At 36.3% G+C, this 25774-nt stretch overlaps 2 protein-coding genes across 7 annotated transcripts; one reads left to right on the top strand and one right to left on the bottom strand.

The window, feature by feature from the left end:
* Positions 1-3089: 3089 nt before the first annotated feature.
* Positions 3090-7940, bottom strand: LOC116292438 (uncharacterized). Of its 5 annotated transcripts, XM_031699762.2 has the most exons (8): positions 7899-7940; positions 7233-7341; positions 7032-7056; positions 5610-5723; positions 5330-5461; positions 4504-4605; positions 4208-4388; positions 3090-4011 (listed from the first exon to the last, which is right to left on the bottom strand). In XM_031699762.2, exons 3-8 carry the CDS (start codon positions 7041-7043, stop codon positions 3875-3877), a joined length of 678 nt encoding a protein of 225 aa, XP_031555622.1. In that variant the 5' UTR covers positions 7044-7056; positions 7233-7341; positions 7899-7940; the 3' UTR covers positions 3090-3874. The 5 variants fall into 5 exon arrangements, with proteins under 5 accessions (XP_031555622.1, XP_031555625.1, XP_031555623.1 ...); XM_031699765.2 differs by lacking the exon at positions 7032-7056 and having other exon boundaries at positions 7899-7938; XM_031699763.2 differs by lacking the exon at positions 7899-7940 and having other exon boundaries at positions 5619-5723; positions 7233-7601.
* Positions 5634-25764, top strand: LOC116292431 (uncharacterized). Of its 2 annotated transcripts, XM_089038803.1 has the most exons (25): positions 5634-5743; positions 10348-10870; positions 11221-11318; positions 11915-12029; positions 12695-12766; positions 12958-13029; positions 13661-13732; positions 14522-14593; positions 14672-14743; positions 14871-14942; positions 15453-15524; positions 15987-16058; positions 16225-16296; positions 16423-16494; positions 16801-16872; positions 17976-18047; positions 19299-19364; positions 19559-19630; positions 20272-20343; positions 20928-20999; positions 21120-21194; positions 21313-21503; positions 21835-21981; positions 22241-23776; positions 23918-25764. In XM_089038803.1, exons 3-25 carry the CDS (start codon positions 11252-11254, stop codon positions 24289-24291), a joined length of 3651 nt encoding a protein of 1216 aa, XP_088894929.1. In that variant the 5' UTR covers positions 5634-5743; positions 10348-10870; positions 11221-11251; the 3' UTR covers positions 24292-25764. The 2 variants fall into 2 exon arrangements, with proteins under 2 accessions (XP_088894929.1, XP_031555612.2); XM_031699752.2 differs by lacking the exons at positions 5634-5743; positions 10348-10870 and having other exon boundaries at positions 11175-11318.
* Positions 25765-25774: the final 10 nt, after the last annotated feature.

The following is a 25774-nucleotide window of genomic DNA, read 5'->3' on the forward strand; positions in this document are numbered from 1 at the left end:
GTTCGAGTTAAGTTTGTGTTCCGGTTTCAACTGTTGCAACCCCATACCGTTCGATCTACAAGATCATTCATGAAAAGTAATACGATACTTTAGTATCTCTAAATAATATAGATTCCAGCAAATCAAAGAGTTTATAAATGAATTAAAGTGGCTAGATTTTACTCTAATAATTCTTCTTTGACAGATCATACTCAATATGGATCCCTCAATATTTACCCATATGCTATACTCCGTTTTGATTCTACTAAATAACATTTAAAAGGGGCTTAATCATCTTAAGAACTCATTAAATTGAGAAAACGTTCAATACATTACTTAGTGTAAGATATATTCACCTTATACTCACAAGTACCGACCCTGGGGTTTTTATTCAAGCAACTAGTAATATTAAGTACGTCACAGTTAACCTAACATTAAGATGAATCATCTCGCGCTGCTAAAAAAAGCATGTTTTTTGGTCTAATCATGACGTCAAAGAGCGATTATTTGACTTTTTACTAGTCTTCAAGTGTTTTAAATTCTTCCTTTGATTGTTCGTCAATATTATCAATGTATAAGGATGTATAAATCAGATGATTTTAGTATACCGAACAGTGCCTTCGCATATAGTATGTATATTTGGTGAAAGTTCTTTGTTGGTCTTGATGTTTTATCGTGATGTGTATCTTAATGATAAAAGTCCCATTAATGCTATAATAGAAAGATGACCCTTGCATCGTCATTCGACTGTATATAATTCAAGTAGTTTTACTTGAAGACAAAAATGACATCACTAAAATAGCGTTATTTATTGCCACATCATCAGATCCATGGTTCAGTGGCAGGTTTACGTTTGGTGAAGGGCTCACACAACATGATTATTATTAAATTTTATTTCATGGCCAGTTATTGTGTATGTGTAGATTTGACTGTCACACATTAACGAAGTAACTGATTTCGTATTTATGGCTTCAATCAATCTAAAATATAACAATATAATAGTAGCATGATTTTTTAAAAATATACATTGAAAACAAATAAAAGAAGGAAAAGTAAAAGGAAAGGGAAAAGGCGTGGGATGGCAGTTTCCGTCGTCCATGAAGCCAGATATATGTCTTTTCCGGTATATCGTTTATTGCAGGTGGGGGAATCTGAATAAAGGCTTAGTCAAGTGTAAAACAGGTGAACTAGAAATTCAAGAATAGAAATCATATCTCACTAATGATGCAACTGCTGCGCCAGACCCTCTCCCTTGTACGGTACCGATGCCAGCAAGCGCTCGAGATACCAAAATAGACGAGTGACTAAACACGCAGTGAAAACAAAAGGCTTTGACGGCTGAATTGGTATCAGTCCAATTTATGCATGCCAGCCCAGAAGTGGGTCTCGGTGCATCTATGTCAGTCCTCATGCGGACCTGCAAGTAAGTTAGTGGTAGTCGATCAAGAATAGTTCAATATTCAAATCAATTTATATTTTTAACTTTCTGTTTATTGTAGATTTGAGGCTTATTATTAGTTCAAGTCAGACAGAATGACGCGCTTTAACCAAACCACTTCCTGCAAGTTTACGGGATTCACGTAAGCATTTGACGATTTAGCATACGATCCGTAGCAACAACGACTAACAGGAAAACTCAAAACAGGCACAAAATTCTTTTGGAAAACTTGTGAATGAGCTAAAGATTTCCAGGAAGTATGAGCTAATGGAAGTAAGTTAGTGACACATCGTCACTTAAGGTGGCTGGACCCCCTCACGCTTGACCGCTACCTTCCACTTTTGGAAAGCTGGTTCATAAACGTGTTTTATCCGATTGCAAATCTTTTTTGCACATAAGTCACATAAAGATTGAATTAATGTTTGATGTAATTTTTAGTGAGATCGGACGTCATAACACGTGATTATGATGAAATATTTGTTTTCGTTTAGAAAATAATTTTAGCCTTGCAGAGCGTTCAACACTAAAATGCTTCGTACCACATAATTATATACTAAATGCCTCCATTTGTAGGGATTTTTGAAAAAATCTATATAGCTAATTATGAGATATTTGAGATTATTTAAATATAGTGCGTAATCTACTTCAAAACTAAACAATGGATTTGATACGGCCGAAATTAATATTTCAGAGCTATATATTCACAAAAGTCATTGCTCATTTAGTTTTACTCTGTATCTAGTTTTAAAAGGAACATTTTGAAGGTATACTTATGCGATTTTGTGAAAACGTATAGTGCAGAAGACGGGGTAAACATTTGATGCGCACTTTTCATCGCAGTTTTCTAGTCAATCTTACTAGATCTTCCATTATTCTAAAATTCGCTGATCATTTCTCTCAAAACTACGTCAGGATACAAATTAGAACTTAAACTGATATTACACAAAATTGCAAGACTATTGAACTCATTTAAAGCGATCTAAAGCGAATGAGAAATACAGAAAACATTGATCGTTTCCCAACGATTTGATGCTCTGGGAATTCTATTGTTTGCTAATGACCATAACACCAAATTCTTTCGCACCATGCACGGTCTGATCTCGCTTGGCCGCTTTCCGATTTACTCCCGAAGCATGGTAATACAGAGTTGTGTCAAACGTCCCACGTTTGAATAAAAAAAACTGCGTATTACCATGAGGGGGTCCAGCCACCTAAATTTTTTCTTTCATATCCTTAAAAATAGCAATCATGAAAACAATGGAATGAAATATAAAATTAGATAACGTATCAGGCTTCAGCAGCGTTAGGCGATATTCACTTACTTATTCCTTACTTATTGGAATGACGTTGGACGATTTTATGTATAAATTTCAAAAAACGTTATCAGCTGATACCTTACATTTGCTCACACATAATAGTCGCTGCAGTTTAAAAGTGGATGGTTGAATCACCGTAAAACCCCTTCCCTCTCCCCCCCCCCCCTCCCCCAAATGGGATTTTTTAATACTTTAATACTTTAATTCTTTAAGAGAGAATTCTTTTCGTATTCAAGCGGTGAGCGCCAAAAACTATTTTCTTGAAGAAAGGCTGTTGTACAAGGCTAAAATCTTGTTATTCAGAAAGTTTAACTTGTTTGAAAGTGGAGATGACCGATGAAAGTGGAATCAAAGTGTTAACCCAGAGCAAACATTTTATTCGAAAATGAGGTTTAGTCCTTCATTTGCTTATTTCCCATACATTTTCTATAAAAAAGACTGACAAAGCAACGTTCTAACACAAATGCAACAAAACATCTTTGTACAATTAAAAATACTGCTTCAAACAAGCATTTTATCATAGTACATCAGTTTCTAACTGTTAAAATATGTTTTGAGTGTTAACCCAAAACGAAAATTGGGATCAAAACTCATACGAAGGTCTATTTTTTGGCACTTTTTGCCATTATTGCTCGTTATCGAAAAACATTTCCTCTTAATGCTTTAAATATCCTAATACGCAGTATCCATATCCAGTGGCGAAGCCAGAACGATTTCAAGAGGATGACTATTACCTAGCGCATAACATAGCTTCCTTTTCAGGTCTTCCTTTACCCTTTATTCTTATTAGTTCTCAACTTAAAAGGGAGGTGACTAGTCACCCAATTCACCCCCTCTCTGAATCCTTTCCGGAACTCCAGGTGCGTGGCCAGGGGGGGGGGGGAGGGCAAAAACAGTTTTCAGAACATCGGTAAGTCGAACCTATCATGTAACTATATATATGCTTTGATGTTTCTACAGCATGAGGATTTGGGACCGGGCCCTCTTGTTGAACCCCCGTGGCTACGCCCCTGAACTCGTTTGTAAAATATTAATACTAACAATAAAATAATGATGATTAATAATCAATCAATAAATTGATTACTTTTAACTTGTGCACAACAAAGAAACAAAACCCATGCATATTATAAACTGGCCAGCATTAACAAACAATTCGACGACATCTTTTTACTTTTCTGCTGTGGAGGATTCTTCTTCCCCAGTAAGTAACAATTCTGTATTCTGTGACATACCAACAAAGGTAGCTGACACATAACGATCGAGGATCTTTGAAGAACTCTTAAAAAATGTGAATACTATTAGTAAGTAAAAGAGTACGTTTCGTCAATAACCCAGAATATAGAGGGGAGATGGGGATTTTGTAATGCATTTTGTAATTTTGGAGCATAGTTAAAAATCATACCCCACATTATATGTACTAGTGTCTATATCAGATTATGCATTGTTTAGATGAAATCTTGAATATTTCTCTCACCTGTGTCACGTGACTGGATCACCGACCCAGTCCCCTTAATCTTTTGTATCCAGTAGATTGAGCTTCGAGCACACAACGCAGCCATTTTTTCACTAAGAAGAGATCGATGGGTGAAAACTGCGTCCACTTTCCAGGTTGTTGTATCTTTCGATACAAGATCATCATTCGTATAGATGCTTTTCTGTTCACAATAAGTATACATACATTTATTAATTTCAATTTTAATTCTGGCGCCGAACCAAATCTTCTATGTTCTCAAGATTTTGTCTATTGAAATTATTGCTCTAAAAGCTTACATTTTCCATGAGGGATTTCAGGGCTACTGGTCTCGCCTCGAACAGCTGCTGTCTTGAAACGTAGCATGTTTTTCTCTTGCCATCGAATATTATGTCCAACTTCTGCAGTATATGAGAGCAAAGAATAAGCAAATCGAACAAGTATTGTTACTTGCTGGAAAAGTGCAAAAAAAAATAAAAAGATAGAATATGCGTTATCGTCCCTGTGCCACCCCACCCCTCCCCTCTCCACTGTCAATCCTTGCTCATTCAAATCAGGTGAGTTTAGTTGAAGGGATTTTCTTTAAAGTGAAAAATATTCACCAACTTTTCAACACTTAGACGGTACAAAATGCCGTGACATTAAAATGGCTACTTATTAATTATATAATAATTTTCCGGTCACAGGCAACCGCTATTAATGATAAACAATTATTGGACGAGTAAAATATCGTGATTTGTTAGTGGCAAGGTAGCAATTATTTGCCGATGCCTGCGAGACACTAACAACCGAGATCAATAATTGTTTTATCATTCAAATTATTTTTTCCCGTTTTGTTTTTGCGTTTTGGCTGTATTTATTTATTTATTTATTAATCTATTTATTTATTTATTTATTATTTTTTGCTATCAAACATACCAAGTCAAAGGGAAACGAGCAATATCAAAAATGCATAGTTCGTAATTGCAGAGTATTATTCTCAGCAAAACGGCATTGTCTAATATAATGCGCATGAGCAGAATATTATTTGCAGTGTTCTCGGCCAACCAAAACGACGGAAGAATAACTTCTTAATGAATGATATAGTTTTTTGGGCGTCTCTAAGCAAAGCATGAAGCCGGTTACCTTAGAAAAGTCTTTGAATACTTCCAGCTTATGTTTTGGGATCAAAAATATTTCAGTTCCTCGTCTTGTGTCTATTACCAAGTCTTCTTCAAGCGTCACATTATGATTAGGCTGAATAATGTAAATTTTGTACTAAAAAGTAAAAAAATAACAAAAATCAAAATGTAGACACGTTAGTACAACCTTCATTATCGTAAAATTGTTTCTGACATTAGAATCAAGTCGAGAGTATTGTCCGTATCGAGGAATCGTCACGTATGAGACGTTATATATATTTCACCTTATTTACATTATTTGGCTTTGCCTTGTCCACAGGCTTGGATGTTAATGGCGCTTGCTTCGTATTCTGGGCTAGGAGGGCAAAGAAAAGAACCCACAATGCTGATTTAACCACCTGTGGCATTAAGAGACAAGGTAAGAATAATCTTGAGTCTTTTCTCAGGTTTTGAACTTTTTGTGCAGCCAGTATCGCGATATAAGACTCCTTTACACCTTTTGCTGTTCATTAACAGAAAATGTACATTCATTTGTGCCAATAGTTGTATCAATAACGTGTAATGTACTTTCATCAACACCACAAGTAACATCATTAGCGCGGATCAACTTTCAATAACGATAATTGAATATGCGTGTACATTCATAGGCATCAATGGACAATCAATAGCGCGTTTGTACATTCATATGCGCGAATTGTATTTTCTTGTGCGCGAAATTCAACTTCAATTAAACCAAAATGACAAACAATTGCATTTATGGACAATCATTTACCCAAAAGTGAAAATTCATTAGTGCTATTAGCATAATCATTGACAATCAATAACGCGCTTGGACAATCATGAGGGTCAATGCTATAGCGTGGTTCGACAAACATTTGCATGATTCGAATAAACAATAAGAGAAATAAAACAATCATTAGCGATGTTCTTTTTTATCACTTTAAAACATATAAAAAACTCAGGAAACTGCCTCCATAATAGCGGCTGCGTAGGAGAATAGCAATTAGCTCACTTAAAGCAGCAATTAAAGCCGACATCAGCCGTCCAGAGATCCAACAACATACGAACTATCGGGCTAAGGCAAGACGACAAGAGATTGCTCTAGGTCACTACAGAAAGCAGTTGCTAATGGAAGGGTTCCAGAGAAATGTGGCAACCATCGCTATCGCTAAATGTGATCAGTGGTTCAGATATATGCAAACGTATTTGCCACGATGTATAAATAGCGAAGAAATTGAAGGCTAAAATAGTTTTTTTTTTTAAATCGCTAATGATTGTTTTATTTCTCTTATTGTTCATTCGAATCATGCAAATGTTTGTCGAACCACGCTATAGAATATAACGTTGACCCTCATGATTGTCCAAGCGCGTTATTGATTGTCAATGATTATGCTAATAGCACTAATGAATTTTCACTTTTGGGTAAATGATTGTCCATAAATGCAATTGTATGTCTTTTGGTGTTATTGAAGTTGAATTTCGCGCACAAGAAAATACATTCCGCGCATATGAATGTACAAACGCGCTATTGATTGTCCATTGATGCCTATGAATGTACACGCATATTCAATTGTCGTTATTGAAAGTTGATCCGCGCTAATGATGTTACTTGTGGGTTGATGAAAGTACATTACACGTTATTGATACAACTATTGGCACAAATGAATGTACATTTTCTGTTAATGAACGGCAAAAGGTGTACTCACCTTGTAAGTCATTTCACTAATTTTCCTTCAAGAGAAAAGCCAAGCGCATAAAATTAAAATTAAAACCATGTTGTCAGTCATGTAACTTTTTTTTTTTTTTTCAAGAGAAAAGTTGACATTGAATTAAAATAATGTATGAGAATTTGATATCTCGTTCAGTAGTATATGACATATTAATGTCATTAATTTATACTTGCATACCATCGTTTGTGTTCTCTCAGGCTGCCCGTCGTATCAGTTATGAACTATAAATCTTGTCCGCTTTAAAAGTTTCTTCTTATTCCACGCTTGACTTGGACTACTGTAGCTGCTGTAAGCGAGTAACAACTGTCTTTATTCTCCTCGTGATGACGAGATTAGAAATCAAAATTACTTGAGTGAACTTAAGGAATCACTTCATATATAATAGAAAAGCTGCTGAACTTTTGAAGGTCAAGCGGAAATTTAATCTGTTGAAAAATTTTTCAACTATCAATAAGACTCGAGAAACCGTAGGAGATTGTTTCTGCAATGAAGGATATCTTTGAATTATATAGTTGGTACTAAGTCTTCGACGAGGCGGGTTTTGAGTTACGGAATAAAACATTCTTATATCACAATGACGTCATTAAGTTCTAGATATGTTTCTGCAGAATATATACACGACGGAGCCCATCATATTTATTATTTATATATAATTCATTGCAGTCTGCCGATTCACAGATGTTTTTAAATGCAGACTATCTGTTTTATTCGTTAAGCACAGTATTCTAAAAACTAAATATGTTCAAAACTGAATTAAGTATTTCATTGCTGAAAAGGATTAAAGCATATTTCTGCCTTTATCTTTGCAATTAATGCAAATATTTAACAAATAATTCCACTCACCAAAAGAAGAAAAATCCAAACAGACAAACAAACAAAAGCAAAACAAAAATTAAGTTAAAAAAAGAAAAGAAAAGACACACAAAAAGGGGTCTCGGTAAAAAGCTGAAACGGAAACAGCTGAAAGAGCTGAATGAGCTGAAAAGTGCAGAAAAGCGCAGAACTTCTTATTATCATAGATAATAATCAGTAGACAAATATTATGAAAGATGATATAATATAAATAATGTCAAACTAAACAAAAATATTTAAAAAATGAAAAATATGTTAACTGCCGAGATACCAGCCAATGGATCGAGCAGCAAGGTTAATGTCACACATTCTCTTTACCAAAAAATAAAATTTCTACATAGTATTAGAAGATAAATTAAATTAAATAAAGTCCATGCACAGTGATTTCTTGTTAAGCCTTCTATCGTGCTGCTCAGATTTTGATCCTGGCTAGAAGAGCTTCAGTGCCGGACCGCTCGGTGAATGGTCAGCTTTGAAAATATTTCTTTCATACTGAACAGCCACTAAGAAGTCCATTTTCATATGTCGACGTTGATCAAGTTACTTTTTCTGGAAAACCAAGCACCTTTTCTTAGCAACGGGCTGCTCATTGGTCAACATAACGTCGCTCGCCTACTGCGAAGACAGTTTAAAGCCATGTCATTATACTGGGACTCTTTCACGGAACATATTTTTTACATAAAATGGCACTGCCTTCACCTTCTACATTCGCCGTTTTCAAAAAAAACTGTTTGCTTATTTAAATGGAGGGTATTTTGACATGTGTACATGTCGTAAGTATTTTAGTTGAGTGTACAAAACCCTTTGCATGATGAAGTTAGGCACCTCAAATACCACAGTCCCTTTCAGTAGCTTCGTTTATTCTATAGCTTTAATTTTATTTTTGTCTTCAAGTTATCAAAGAAAGGAGGTTTGACATTTGTATATAAAAAGATAATTTGAAAAGGATTGTGGTACTATAGGTATGGACCGTCATCATACGGCCGTGCAGGCAGCTGGTCGCGGTCTCAAATAGGCAAAATCTTCGGCTATCCAAACTTTGGCCAATACTTTTATGTATTATGCTATATCTTTGTTTAGAATGTCAGACCCTTCTCGGGAACGAAATAATAATTAATAATGGAAACTATTATAGCTTCTTTTTTGTTGTTTTTGTTTTTTGTTTTTGCAATATACAATCATAAACCTCACTGCTTACAGGTAGTTTACAATCATCTACTTGAATCTAACATGAAACGAATAATAATAATAATAATGATAATAATATATAATAATAAAAATAATGATGATGATATTTATTTAGAGACGATATTATATTTACAGCATTGTTGATGTGGTCGTGTGTTTTGTTTTGTTTTATTTTTTTAGTTTTTTTGTTTTTGTTTTTGTTTTTATTGTTTTTTTTTTTCTAAAAAGAAACTACTAAAATCGTGATACTTAGTGTACCGAAGACTGAAAAAGAATCTTCCAAATTGTCGCCATCGATAATTTCATGAAAACGTTGTCAAGCGCTTCTCGGACTGAGCTACTAGATGTATTGCTGTTGTTGTTGTTGTTTTTTTTTTGGCTTTCCTCGGCATAGTATATAAAGGAAAAAATCAAAGCTCTTTCAGCTCTTTCATGATAACAAGAGTGATGAAAGTAATTCAAGAACAGAAATAGGTTGAATTTATGACATTTCTGCACTTTTCAGCTCTTTCAGCTCTTTCAGCTCTTTCAGCTTTCCGCTGTTTCCGTTTCAGCTTTTTACCGCGACCCACCCGTTTGCAGCTTTCCATTTCGTTATGAAGTTTAAGGTCGTGTTATTAAAGCCGTTTTAACCTTTCAATATTAATTATGATTTGAATTTTCCTTATTTCTACATGAGAGTGTGAAGAAATGACAAACAAAAATTCAATCACACACAAAAAAAAATGTTAAAAGAATCAGGACTCTAATAGCAATATATATACACATATATATATATTTGTTATTATCTCAGATTTTTTGGGAATCAGTGTACATGTATATATATATAAATTTAAAAAACTCATTCATAATTTATGAAGGAAACACAATAGAAATCATGACCATGAAGGTGATTTTATATCTGATATAGTTAATTTGCATAAACTTTAACCTGGATTTTCTCTATCAAACTTGGTCGTTCATTTTGTAAAGAATTCAGTACAATATGAGAGCATACATCATCAGTTTTTTAAGCCGTTCAATAAACTCGCAGATCGTGTTTTATCAGGTAAAACACTCCTGCGACTTTATTAAACAGTACATATAACCAAATAATCAAGATCTCAGTCGAATTTTCTATAAAATTTAATTTAGTCAGTCAGCTGGTGGTCTATGTAAGTGATAGAAACTTCGTTTTTGCTTTGAATGAAAACAACTAAATTATCATATCATCATAGCTCATCCTTTCATCGTCGTTTTACTTTTCTTTCAGTGCTGTGTCAAGCCATAGTTAATTCAGGGGAATGGTTAGGAAACTCTTTTGTTATAGGTCTTTGTTCACTTTTTTCAAGCGTGACCCTGCACAATCCTTTGTTTTACCATTGTTGGCAATGGCCGAGTGAACAGACCAAAATCTTTCTTTTGGCTGCTAGTTCAAAATAGACTTAAAGATTTATAAGAGATATTTGAATATTCCTTAAAACAATCCCATAGACAAAGTTTATGTTTACTTATTTTGCAATTTCGGATGAACATAAATCAAACATTGTGCAGGGTTAAGACCGGTTCAACATCAAAAGCGAACAAAGACCTATAACAATAGGTTTCCTAACCATTCCCCTCTATTAACTATGATCGAGCGGGCAATTTCCACGACCATCTGGAACTCTTAAGTAATAAAGGAACCAGATGGTGGAAATTTAAGAAAAGTAAAACGAAAAAACGATTAAAACACTAGAAGCACTGCCTTCTCTTTGACCTGAATGAGCATAAAGACTAAGGCTACATCGAGCAAGGTTAGTTTAAAGGATGCCTATGGAATAAGAAAAGAAGTTGCTTGCTGACTATCTTTTCAAGGTGAAGTTATTTTCTTGTTAAATATAAATATAAATGTAGTTTAGTCTTTCTTCTTTCCTTCTTTCCTTCTTTCCTTCTTTCCTTCCTTCCTTTCCTTTCATTTATATCTACTTTCTTTTTTTCTTCTGATCTCTGTATCCCTCCCTCTCATCTTTTTTGTTCAGTGTTTCATTCTATTCAAAAATGAACTTGAAATTGATAATGAATGAGTTCCGGCGAACTTTAGAAATTCAATTATGAAAACTATTCATATATGCTATTTTTGTCTTCATTTTGATGCATTTTATAGTTTCTTAGATAGACTGAGAGTCACTTTTGTCATGGTATCGACCATGAAAGTCACCTTTCTGATTCTAGTTCTCTGGTCTTTTGCTTTCCACATCGAAGGTATGTCATTGTGAATAATTGAGTCCCTCCATGTACCAGACAAAATGCTGTAACAGAATACGAAACTGTTTTGGACCTCTCGGTTTTATTCCGTTGTGCTGTAAACTTGTATTGTGTGTTGTGAACTTATATATTTTACAGTACCAAATTATGATTTTAAATGTTTTTTAGCAATCCGAGGCACGCATAGTGCCCAAGTTTAATTTGTTTGATTTTTTCCCTTTTTTTAATCCTGCGCTGATTGTTAACTGAAGACTATTTTTTCAAAAAGCAGGAACTTGTGGATAAATTGAATCACCGTAAAAAGCTTTGTGAAACTGACGTTTCGGACGTTAGTCCTTCGTCGGAGTAAGTCACTCAGAAACACCGACGCAGTCCACGCTAGTACTCTACTAGTTATCACCACTTTTTTCAAAAAAATGGAGAAGAAATATGAACTACAATTTCCATATTTATCATCACCTGATGTTTTAAAATATTTTGCTGATACTCAATTATTATGTTTCTAAACTTTAATAACTTTTCCTATTGAAGTTTACAGTAATCACTATAATCACTATATTTTAATTTGTATGCGCTTTTCTGTGTATCAACAGCAAGGTGCGGTCTGGTTAACTGTATTTGCTCAACTAACGAGTATTTGCAGAAGACTATGACTTGTCGCAATATATCGTCAATACCAGATAATATACCTACAGACATTCAAAAATTGTAAGTATATCGTTCATGCATAGAAGCGGTTTCCACTCTAGCTTATAGCCTCTAAGATAGCGAGCATGGTGCATTGTCGGATCTTCGGTATGAACATGTCCTGTACATCATGCATATATGGTGTTGTTTGTGGACCACAATGAACCACGAATCTAGACCACAATGAACCATATTAGCTATCTCTCATTCGTACGTCCGGCTCTCCATCCGATGATTGAGAGTAAAAACAACCCTTGGAAACCCTAGTGCGGCTAATATACCAGGGTACATCTTGGTCTAGCTTATGTACAAACATCTTGCGTTTTGCTGAAATACGTGAATCTGACTAGGAAAGCACTGGTGGCGTGCGCTGCTAATGCGCCGCCTCTCACCAATGCGGCCCGAGTTCGAGTCCTGCCGATCTCGATGTCGTATGTGAGTAGAGTTGTTTGTTGGTTCTCTCCTGTGCTTCGAGGGTTTTTCTCCGGGTTCTCCGGTTTTCCTTCCTCCTCAAAAATCAACTTCTAAATTCTAAGATGAGAATATAAATTCTAAATTCTAATTCGATCTTTGGGCTTTCACTTAGTTTGGAGCCTAGCTCTGTTGTGATTGTCCCACGCTATGATACGACAGCGAAAAACTTTGTAGATTTTATAGATTTATAGATTTTTCTTTTATTATCGTAGGGACGTTGCTGAAAACTCAATTGAAAACATCACTAGTGAAAAATTCGAAAATTTAACGGCGTTATCAATTCTGTAAGTGTTCTACGAGGTTGATCTCGAGGTTGATCTCCAAGTAGGCCAGTTTTCCTACCTCCGTAAAAAACATCATAATTTACAATTTAATCTGTGAATCAGCCATATGCTGACTTTGCAATCAGGCATATGACTTGAATGCCAATAACATTAGCAAATAATTATCATGATCATTTGTATTTTGATTTCAGGACGTTATCACGCAACCAAATCAGACACATTTATCCTGGAACTTTTAAAAGCTTGACAGCTGTTACGAATTTGTAAGTATAATCATAATTATTAATATCATGTCATGTTATGTCATGATGATATCAATATTGGTTGATGACAAAGCATCTCACACTCGTGATAAAAAAAACTTTTGCAGGGACGTAGTCACAAATTTCTGATTGGCTCGTTTTTCGAGGGCTTTCGGTTTTTCTTACAATTTTTATTTCATTTTTCTCATATTTTTTTCCCGAAAGTAGGTTCGGTTGAAACCGGACCAACCGTACCGGTGGCTACGACCCTGTTTTGCGCACGAAAAATTACGGACGACCACCGAACATTTCTCGACGTACTTACTGTTTACAAACTTAGTAGTAAAGAAATTTCATTGACTATTGCGCACTATTCAGCTAGTCCTACGTGAGGTATGGCAGCATTGAATCCAGATAAAGAAAATTAACAAAGGAAAGAAAAAAGTTTTTACAATGAAATTTATTATCGCCCTTTTGTCGTTGATCGCAGAACAAGCGTAGCACGTTTTTTTTAATTGGTATTGCGAGACTGATTTCTTCACTCACCTTCCTATAGTCTCACTATAACGTATTTTAATTTTCATTTATTCCTTTCTCTGCATTTCATTACCGTATTGTTTAAAATATTTCATTCCCAACTTTATCCTTACAGGATTCTTGATCATAACAAAATAACACGTCTTGAAAAGGGATTTTTAAGAGAATGCACTGGTCTTTTTTATCTGTAAATATTTATAACATATCTATTAATGTTCATTTATGATTCCCATTTAGTCTTTATTCCAATTCAATCTGTGAGTTAACGTTAGCCGTACCCTGACTTAGATCAGCCTCGAGGTTGTTTCAGGGTTCGATCTGTGAGTTAGCCATGCCCTGACTTAGATCAGCCTCGAGGTTGTTTCAGGGTTCGATCTGTGAGTTAGCCATGCCCTGACTTAGATCAGCCTCGAGGTTGTTTCAGGGTTCGATCCGTGAGTTAGCCATGCCCTGACTTAGATCAGCCTCGAGGTTGTTTCAGGGTTCGATTCGTGAGTTAGCCATGCCCTGACTTAGATCAGCCTCGAGATTGTTTCAGGGTTCGATCTGTGAGTTAGCCGTGCCCTGACTTAGATCAGCCTCGAGGTTTTTTCAGGGTTCGATCTGTGAGTTAGCCATGCCCTGACTTAGATCAGCCTCGAGGTTGTTTCAGGGTTCGATCTGTGAGTTAGCCGTGCCCTGACTTAGATCAGCCCAGAGATTGTTACAGAGTTTGATCTGTGAGTTAGCCGTGCCCTGACTTAGATCAGCCCAGAGGGAATTGATAGAGAATTGAGAGACTCGAACTTTGCTCCTGTTATTGAGTTTCTAGTATATCGAATTATAGAAGGGAATAGACAGCATATTGTTTGTTGATGATCATGATGGCGATGATGATGATGTTTTTCACTAAGTTGCCATTATATATGGTGCAGAAGCTTGTGTATGCTAACCTTTGTAAAATAATGCTCATTTTCTCGATGTTTTTTATTGACAGTGATTTTTATCGAAATAAAATCAGAGTGATTGAAGCTGGTGCATTCCTAGGCCTATATTCGCTGATGTTCATGTGAGTATTAAAGGACCGGCTTAAAGTTTGTTACACTCATAATTTTAGTCGCAAGATTTTGATTGTTTTGTTTTATAGAGATCTCTCCAAAAACGAAATCCAAGTAATCCAACCAGGGGCATTAACCGATCTTTACGCTTTAAGTTTCTTGTAAGTACGACAGTCAGTTAGATTCTTCAAATACATTAGCCTACAACCCCCCTGTCTCAGAATAAGCAGAAAATAAATTAATGAATAAATTAATTAACAAGCATTTTAATTTCTTCATTATTTGAAGAGATCTTGATTCAAACCAAATATCTAATATTACAAGAGAAATGCTCCAAGGCGCACCTTATTTAATGTCACTGTGAGCATCTCAGCTCTAAACTTATAACTGTGAGTATATCAGCTCTAAGGCCCCGTCCACACGTATCCGGAAAGTTTTGTATCTGCAAATTATTTTTTGCGGATACAAAAATGTTTGCGTCCACACGCAGCGTATTCGAATCGTTTTTGAATCGTTTTCACCGTCCACACGTATCCATTTTCGTAAAATTTGCGGATACGGACACAAACATTTCCGGACACGTGTGGACGCAACCCGTATCCGCAAAAAAAAATTTGCGGATACAAAAATGTGCAGATACGTGTGCACGGGGCCTAACCTTACAGCGACGAATATGCTAAATGTATTTCAATTCTTCGTGACCAGTTGCTAGAGAAAACGAAGATTTATAACCAGCGCAAAGAACAAACTTCCAAAATGCCATGCGGAATTATCTTGTCAGCAGCCATTTTTTTTGAAGTTCTAATGAGATAGAAATAGTCAAGCTTTTCATTTCTTAGATGCTAAACTAGATTGTGCTCTTTTCCCTAGAGTTTTGAAAAAGAACAGAATCAAGTCCATACCTGAAGGAGTATTCGACGCTTATAAATATCTAACGGACCTGTAAGTAGGTTTGGTCCTTGGGAAGCATTAGAGCGTAGCGGTGAGAGCGCTCGCCTCTCACCAATGCGACCCGGGATCGAGTCCCGACGAGCTCGGTGTTGTATGTGAGTTGAGTTGTTGGTTGGTTCTCTCCTGTGCTTCGAGGGTTTTCCGGGTTCTCCGGCTTTCCTCCCTCCGCAAAAATCAACTTCTAAATTCCAATTGGAATCCAGTGGAAGAAGAGCCACACTGTGCAATCCACTGTTAATCTCATGATTATTTATTAGTATTATTCATTGCTTAAGGTATTTTGGCCGAGCAAGGATTAGTAACTAGTTTAAAAGGTGCTTTCGATTTGATGTAGACGCGCTTATTGTGTAATGAAGGACGGACCCAGGGGGGCAACTGACCATGATATGTTAATTGTTATCTTCTGTTTTGAATCTTTTACATTACGATGACGTACATACCTTCAATCTACAGATTTCTCGAAGACAATAGATTGACTGAAATTGCTGGTGGAGCTTTCAAAGAAAACAACTTACTGCGAACATTGTAAAAGCGTTAAGTGATTATGCACCTATTTCAAAAAACGTTGTTGTTCCGAGACCTGAAATGGGCGATCTGAGACTAACCGACAACGTTTTTTGAAATAGGTGTTTATATGAATTAGTACTTGTTTTGTTGTTGTTGTTTGCCATTTTTTATTTCCTTTATTTAGGCGTCTTCTCAACAACGGTATAACTCACTTGAGAGAAGATGTATTCAGCGATCTTCATAGTCTAAATACCTTGTAAGTACTTAATGAAATCAGAAAAAGTATTTATAAACTCATCGAATAAGATTTTTGTGTTACTTTTTTTAGTCTTCTTACCTGACTGATCATGGCTGTATATAAAAAATTCTTCTTTCTAAATAGGATATTAGTCGAGAATAAAATTGAAGCGATTGCTCCTGGATTATTTAAGGGATTGTCTCGACTGATACGCTTGTAAGTATCGTCGACATTAATCGAGCAGTATCTATAGGCAATAGTTATAAATACTAGCTAACACAATATTAGATTGGAGGTTTTTGAATTTCCGTTAGTGTGCGGCCGCCACGTTTTTTTTTTTTCGCTCATACTTCGAATAACAGCACTCTCCGACAAACCCTTCTATCCGATCATTCTTAGCGCGCATCCTTGAAGAAATGCCAGAGCATGTTGACATGGTTTTGGGGTCGAGATTGGAAAAACAGAAATCGGGTACTGAACAATTAGTTTTGATCATGGTTATCGTTATTTCTTAATTTTTAGGCATTTAGACAATAATCTTCTTACACATTTAGAGGAAAGAACTTTTATACATGTAACACAAATCCAAACTTTGTAAGTAAACCCGCATCACATACAATTACATCCGTACGTTTTACCGCATATTAGAACTGAGCGTTTTAAAAGAAGTTTTATTAATAGATGTCTTTTTAATAGTACCGTAATTGATTTGTTTGTATTAGTATTATTTTATCTTTATTATATTATATATTGTAATCATCGACGTATGTTCTTTGAATTTCTATTTTATTCTAAGCTTGGGAATTTAATTACAACTTTTTTTGTCAAGTTAACAACTATTAGTGTTATAAGGTGCATTTTAAATTATACATAAAACCTCATTTCACATTTTATAGCTAGATACGGTTAAACAGCCTCGATCTGCGGTCTTATCAAAATCAGGACAAGGCTAACTAACTGATAGATTTGGAATTTAGCATAGATTTTGCTGAGGTAGAGAAATCCGGGGAAAACCCAAGGGAAGAGTCTCCAATCTCTACTTATATGTAAAACCGAGTTCAGGAATAGCCCAGTTTCGAATTCCAAATTACCGCTGTGTTCCTTGATTACAGACTCATTTGCACAGGGTTAGCCTCGCATCAGTGTTTAAATATTCACAAATACCAACGGAAAAGTAAAGAATGCCCAACTTCAACAATACAAACACATTGAAACTCGACGGACCTTGACTGGAACACGTGAATATTCTGCACAAACTCGAGGCTAACCCTGTGCAAATGAGTCTGTAACCAAGGAACACAGCGGTAATTTGGAATTCGAAAGGGGTCTATTAAGCCCAAGGTCTCAGAGGGTAAAGTTACACTCACTAGCGCTATTGCTGATTTTTAATCATTCCCAAGGGTGTGAAATAACGAAAGACATTCACTGCCAATTCTTTTGTTAAATTCAACCAAGATGGCGGGTATGACATCATGTGCAAAGTAAGAATACCACCCTTGATTCCCTATAACATACATACCATTTTGCTTGGTCAATGCCCACTCGAATCGCGCATGCGCATAACTCGAAACTGGCACACAGGTAATCCATTTATTTTTCACTACTTAATAACTGTAACGATGTTGTCAGAGAATAGGAATCCAGAATTTCTATTAAAGTATAATGACTCAATAATAATTGTTGTATTTATTTTTCAGGACACTCCACCAGAATCGCCTTGTGAACATACCAACAGCCATTTTTACCAACCTCACAAATCTCATATACTTGTAAGTAGTACTACTCGATAAAGCATTGTCTGATGTTAGATGTTCATAAAGAAAAACTTTGTTTAACAAAGCTTATAGCTTGTCACTTATTATTCATGATATTAATTGTTCCTAAGTTCTTATTGACAAGAAATAAATAAAACAAGAGTGGTGGATTACTGAAGAAATAGAAAACGCACACGCGCGCTGTGTGTAGTTATAAAGCACGCGGGGGTTGGTAGAACACGAGAAAAGTGTTAGGAGAAGCACAACGCGTAGCGGAGTGTTTCTGGAAACTTCTCGAGTGTTCTGCCAATCCCCAAGTGCTTTATAACGGCACACAGCACAACAAGTAAGTTGTTTATTTCTTTTTTAAACTCATCACACGTAGATGAGCTTGGCGTTGGTGCTTGGGTGGGAGGAGCCTCGGGAACTCGGCGGAGGTCAGCGGTAACTATGGCAACCCTGTCACCTCCCACCTAGCACCGTCACACTGACTTGGCAGTGGAATACTTACCTATACTTACCTTAGTGGAGGGTGGGTGGGAAAACAAATAGCGTTGGTGTAGCGTACAAACTGCGTAAGCTAGCGTTAGCGATATGAGATAGCGCATAGCGTTAGCGAAATCGGATAGCACGTGGCGTTAGCGAAATTGGATAGCACCCGATGCAAGCTTCGTCCCCAGATACCATCTGTTCATCATTCATCTCATTGCGTGAGACATTAATTTGCTTATCAGATGGCCGCGAAGCTATAGCCTTTTGATGACAGATACTTGCGATAACAGGCAACTTAGTTCAAGTCTAACTTTGCTTAAATATTTTATTTAACCACATATAAAATACAAACTACAATAACCGTTATTTTAGACAGAAATGACGCAACGGAAAGTGCGCGCGTGTGCAATGTGCTCTCATAAAGCACGCGCTCCAAACCAATCAGAACGCGACATTCAATAACAGTTATTTTATAATGAATATTACTTCATCGATTGTCCGGCATGGGCTTCAGTAAGGCGACATACATTTAGTCCCGATACGGGTTCGAAAACATAGAACATAAAAACTGAGAAATACATGCTTCCTGTCAGTACAAGGACGGATGAGCATTCCATGTGTTGTATCACTAGATACAATCATTTGAGATACACAGTCGATATGATCCATGTGTATAAAGCCTACATGCTTCCTGTCAGGGCAACAACAGTGATACATCTAATAAACTATTTCTATGTTTTGAAGATGTATAATATATATGACTTTATTCACCAGGTCATTCCATGGAAACCAGTTAACAGATATTCCAAACATAAAAAACAAACCATTTATACAACAAGTGTAAGCGATTAAAGTTTAAAAAATCCTTAGACCCTTGGGGTTACACTAAATTGTTTTAAACAATGATTGCATTTCGATAAGTTTCTATAAATTTATTGTATTGACCCAAATGCCTCGACTTGAAACGATTCTTTGAATCATTCCCCCCCACCCACAAAGATAAATATTTAACACGTACGTTTCATTTGTCATAGGTTTCTTAACAATAACAGGATTAAATCTGTACCTAATATGCAGTTCAGAACAAACACAGAACTGGTCAACATGTGAGTTTGGTTTTACCCTTCCACCTTCTCTCTCTCTAAACCACCGCTAACTTGGCCATACCATTATCTATGAATTCCCTGCAATAGACCTCAGGCACATGAATATGGATACAACTGAAACAGCAAAATAATTGAAGTTAATAACATTGATATCTAATGATATCTATTTATATAGCGCTCTTTCCCATATGCATATGTTTAAAGGCGCTTTACAATGAGTTGTGAACGAGAGGTGGTTAGTATGAGATGTAGGCACTAAAGGTGGTCACTGCCAGGGTTTCTTTACATCCCCAGTGGTTCTTTTACATCCCTCCGATGTTGGTTAGTAGTGATAAGTGTGGTGAGACGGGACCACCATTTAAAGTGGTCATCCGAACCGTTTGCAGATGTAGTTACAAAGGCAACAGTTATTTTAAGACCCTGCAGGGTGAGGGTTGGTCCGGTCGAGGTTTGAACCAACTCGTTTATTACTTGCATTCCTCTTACCGTTGGTATTTGTGAATATTTTGTCTAAAATGAGGCTAACACCAAATAAATGAGTCTGTAATCAGGTAAAACAGTGGTATTGCACGTATTCCAAAATGGACAATAAATAGGACAGGAGAGCGTTAAGATCGACAAAACTGGCTATTCTCTTCTAGATTTTTAGATACCAATATGGTGGAACGTTTATACAACAATTCATTCCATGGAGCATTAAACCTAAAAACCATGTAAGCAATCCCTGAAATTAAATATAGAATGACGTGTGATGACGTGTGACGATAATGGTGATATGCCAATCAGAATCTGTTAAATGAACTAACCTAGTTGATATCCTCTGGATCCTGCTGGATGGCGCTAAAAATAGATCCGGCTGTAGTCTTAGGCCCCGTCCACACGTATCCGTAAATTTGTGTATCCGTAATTTTTTTTTTTTTTTTTTTTTTTGCGGATACGGGTTGCGTCCACACGTGTTCGGAAATTTTTGTATCCGTATCCGGAAATTTTCGAAAACGGTCTCCAGAGTGGAAATTTTCGAATACGCTCCGAATACGGATACGTGTGGACGGTAGTATCCGCAAATTTTCGAATACGTTGACGTAAACAAGATTTTGCGGATACAAAAATTTCCGGATACGTGTGGACGTGCCCTTAGCCATAAATTGACTTCAGAAAAGGAAATCGTTTGATCAAAAAAAAAAAAAAATAAAAAAAAAAAAATGCTCTGTTACAAAATGCATTCTCATTAAAATGTGATCCTTTCTTCAGCAAGGAGATTCTATTTCCTATTTAACACATTTCTTTTATTGCACAGAACTCTTGCTGGAAACCCTCTTAAAGTTATTGAGGAAGGAGCTTTCCTGTCACTGCCCAATCTCACGATAGTGTGAGTTTTAACTCGTTTTTTTTAGTTTAGTCCATACGAACGGGAGGACGTGCGCCCATTATCTCTTGTCGCTCTCTTCTTTTGCAACATTCATATCAGTCTACTCTGTCGTTTTTACAGGAGTTTGATCAACTCGTTTATTACTATGCCTCTTGTTATTTGGCCCATACTGTCCACTAATATATCATTTGTCATGTAAGTCTTATGAGTGTTTGGCCGTCGATCTTTGCTACTGAATAATTTTAACAACAACTATAATTTCTTCCGTTGCTTTATTGATCAGTACTCGAATAACCCATCATTTTTGTTCAAGTTCTCAGAGTGATACGAATGCAAGTAGTCTTGATCTGGCTATCAAAGTAAAGAACACTGAGGAAAGATTTCTAGTTGCTGCTCTTGGATATTTCTGCCCAGATGGGGAGCTCTTGGGTATTTGCTATCCATGCGAGAGAGGACACTACAAACCTATTGATGTACGGCCAATATGTAAAGCATGTCCACCAGGTATTACTACTTTTAGCATGTTCGTTGCAAAATATAAGACAATTTAAACCTTCAAATTCAAGGATTTTAATTGCTCGCGAATTATAATGCGGACATTATATACTCCAAAGAGAACTATACTGAAGGCTCCAAAGGTCATCAGTTATGTAGAATTAAACTGAACGAATCAGTCCACAGGCACCCTAAGCATACAATGTGAGTTTTTCTCAGATTCCTGGATCCGCCCCTGTTAAAGAGCTTTTACTCCTTTATCATGAAGTATACAGTATACATCGTTCTTGTATCGATATTTTAGAGAATTACTTGTGATAAGTAAAACTGCATTTTTAAGGTGGATTCTATCAAGATGAAATAGGCTACATAGGGGATGGAAAAGATACGTATGGAGTCGCATGTAAGCAGTGTCCTCATGGTACCTTTGTGAAACCACAAATGGCACCTGGAAAATCAAGAACAGACTGTCGCTCGTGTCCACAAGGTATAAGTTTTGAAAGTACCTACAAAATGGGACGGAATGTTTTTGTCAACAAATTTATATTTTCTTTAATTTACCAAATGAACTGCTCTTTTTCAGTAATTTAAAATTTTGGCTTCAATTCATCAAATAGGTTAACACAAATCAAAGTAAATTTTCATGATACGAAAGCAAAAAGAAGGTGCCGCATCTGAAGTGGTCCCGGTCCCAAAAACACACGAAGCGCTCTAAGATATCTTTTTTTTTTTGCAAACTATTCCAGGAACTTATCTAAAAACATTTGCTAAATTCCGGGCGTGTAGCTGCATGGATGAACATTACCGCCTTGATCGATATGGACGTTGCTTCACTTGCACCAAGGGCTGTGTCTGTAAAAACGAAAGTATTGACCTGGCAGCTGGTTTTTATTGGATCTGGGAAAGAAAATTGCTACAGGACTATGAACATTTCAAAAAAGACTTACTTATTTCTAATGGAAGTCACAAACAACCTGCCTTTAATGGCTTTATTTCAATAGCCTATGCCTGTCCGATTGCTGAAGCTTGTCTCGGGGGAGAACTATCGAGTTGTAAACAAGGTTACACAGGACCTTTGTGCTCAGTTTGTGGTAAGGGGTACATACAAATGATGACAAATTGCCACATATGCCCTACCCTTCCCTGGATCATTGCTCAGATGGTTCTAGTTGCTGTTTCAGTAATCATTCTTGTTATTATCATCCTATTGGAGAAAAAGAAAGAAGCAGGTAATTCATCGCGATCCTTGACTGACATTCTTCTTGCACGGCTCAAAATTGTGATCGGATTTTACCAGGTTTCTTCGGCTACTTTTGACTCTTTTTCGTACATCAGTTGGCCAGGCCCTATTCTCACGATCATGAAATATGCTAAAATGATACAATTCAATCTACTGCAAATAGCACCTCTGAGCTGCATCGACGATACCATCAAAACCGACGCATATACCAGGTTCTTGAGTAGCATGGTCATCACTGGCGTTGTCATTAGTTTCGGGGTTTTATTTAATTTCATCGTAAAGTTTTATGCTAGAAACAAAAGAGAGGAATCTACTAATGCTGTGGAGGAACGCCAGATCAAGTGCAATCAATACAAACAAAAATGCTATCGCTTTTTGTTCTTGATTCTGTTCATTACTTTTCCATCCACCTTCACTCACGTTGTCCAAATGCTTCCTGTTACATGCCACAAGATCTGCTCGTATGGAGGTCACAACTGTATGTCCTACTTGAAAGCAGATTACAGTATTCAGTGTAACACAGCTAAACACAATGTATACGGTACTGTAAGCACAGCAGCCTTGCTGTATTGTATTGGCTTTCCATTGGTGCTTTATTTGATCCTGAGGAATGGAAGAAAAATGGAACGTCGCCATGGAGCATCATCTGTGCGCAGCAATGCCATTTTGAATGGCATTCGATTCCTTTATGAAAATTATTCATCAAGCTGTTGGTTTTGGGAAATCGTAGAACTCCTTCGCAAGATTGCTTTTACTTCCATCCTGGTCCTGATGGCCACTGAAAGTCGGTTGAGTTTGGGCCTTACTTCAATCTTTTCTGGTCTGTACTCTGTGATGTTTGCCCTTTACAAGCCAATTGATGACACCTTTGAGCACTGGCTACAACTGGCTTCCTTGATGGCAAGTTCTGTAAATTTCTCAACTGGCATGCTGATGAAAATCCCACTGGATGAAACTTCGTCTGGTGTGAACGAAATTGACGGAATTGCAATAACAGTTTTGCTTATGATTGCCAACATTGCTGTCATTGCAATAGTTACAGGTAGGTAATCATTAATTTAATAATGAGGATTTATATTTGGATATATAAATGCTCCTTTCGTGTTTTCAGGGTAGCACTTAATTATATCTAATATCGTTTCATTTAGTTTCATTTTCGTCTTTTTTATTGTTTTTTTTAAAGTGAAATATGTAGCGAGTATAGTGACTACGCTGATGAGCCTGAAGGAAGAACCCAAGTGCAATGTATCTTGTTGTCTTGAAGTACTACAGATTGCAATCGATGCTCAAGGAGAGTTCACTGATGCTTGTAATGAGCCAGCCATCGATGGAAATCTCGTATTTGAGGACGCAGTTGAAGAAGTGACGGCATATGCTGAAAAACAAGAACAAGAAGAGGAACAACAACAACAACAACAAGAGGAACAAGAAATGGCAGAAGGAAAAGAGAAAAGAATGAATGAAGCAACAACAAGAAGGGAAGAAGGAATAGAAGAGAAAGGAGAAGAAATAGGAAATAAAAATAGAGGAGGAAGGGAAATGAAAGAACAAAAATAAACCTAACGTGATAAGAAATGGCAATTATTCAAAGTAAAAAGAGGCTATTTCATTCTCAATAAAGGCAAACGAACTAGTAATACTCATCAAGAATATTGTAACATTGTATTTAGAATAGTTAGTTATACAACAGAAGAATAATAATGTAATCATCAAATTATCTCACAAAGCCTGTATATTAGCGTGCGCGCAGCACAACTTTAACTCTGATCAGTAATATAGTTTCTACAAATATATCAATCTTTACATATAGGATATTACACGGTGGCGCGAAAATATGAAGTTTATCTTAGAGTGGTGAAAAATATTTCACGAGCGGACGAGTGAAATATTTTTCAACACGCGAAGATAAACTTCATATCTTCAAGCCAACGTGTAATTTTTTATTTATTATATAGACAAATCCACAAGTAAAAACTATTACAACGCGCCTCAAGTGAGCGGGAAAACATCGCAAGTGACGTTATCGATATCCTCACTAGTGAAGAGATGGAAAATATGTTACTGCAGGTCCCGGATGTAGTTTGTACGAAAAATACAAGTGGCGTATTTCCCAGTACGACACTCATGTCTATATAATAAAACATATTATACCATATAAGAATAATATCGAAATTACCAGCACAGTCTCCTAATTTGTCATATAAGTTTGTATATGTTTGCCATCTGAGCAAAGAGAGAGAAACCGCAACGCTGGTTTCATCACTCTCGGTACAGGTGAGGTATTCCGCCTTGAATTGCTGCTTTTTATAATGTTTATCACTATCACACCATTAGACGTTTTAAAACGCACAACCTGGTTGTGTGACATCATCATCTACGAACAGGATGGAATATGACAACACTAAGTAATGACGTCGTTAAAAGATTCCTCTGGACCAAAGCTTATCATTAAAACTTGGCGAGAAGATTTAGTGGTTGTGGAACAGCATTATGAATATTTCAATACTGACGCACAACCTAATTTTCTACGGACAGAATTGACCATGAAGTCACATTAAGACGTAATTAAAGTCCAATCACAATCTTAAAAGGGTTTAGTGGTTGTGACTAAGACCCGGTATGAACGTTTTAAAGTGCACAACTTTTGCTTAATAAATGACGGCTTTCCGAATATTTAGTCATTCTTTCAGAACGAGTAAAATATGATGATGATGATGATGAAGATGATAATAATAATAATAATATCTTTATTTATCCTGATTTAAAAAAACCGATCAGCTGGACACGATAGAACAGCTGGTATGAACCGGTGATCAGCAATGTAAAATCTATGAAAATCTAAATAAAATCTATACTAAAATCTGCGATTAAGAACCTAAAAGTATAAATATCTATGGCATCACTCATTGACGTCATTTGAAATGATTGTACTGGACTAATCAGATTTACGCATGTACTGTTGTGATTCCGAGGTTAAACCTAACTGTATTACAAAACTATAACTATATTAAAATAAACCTTTACTTGTCATTCTCCGCCC

Source organism: Actinia tenebrosa, unplaced genomic scaffold (assembly GCF_029948245.1).
Source record: "Actinia tenebrosa isolate PJP-AT-01 unplaced genomic scaffold, QUT_ActTen_1.0 PGA_scaffold6__47_contigs__length_16458017, whole genome shotgun sequence".
Classification (NCBI taxonomy): domain Eukaryota; kingdom Metazoa; phylum Cnidaria; class Anthozoa; order Actiniaria; family Actiniidae; genus Actinia; species Actinia tenebrosa.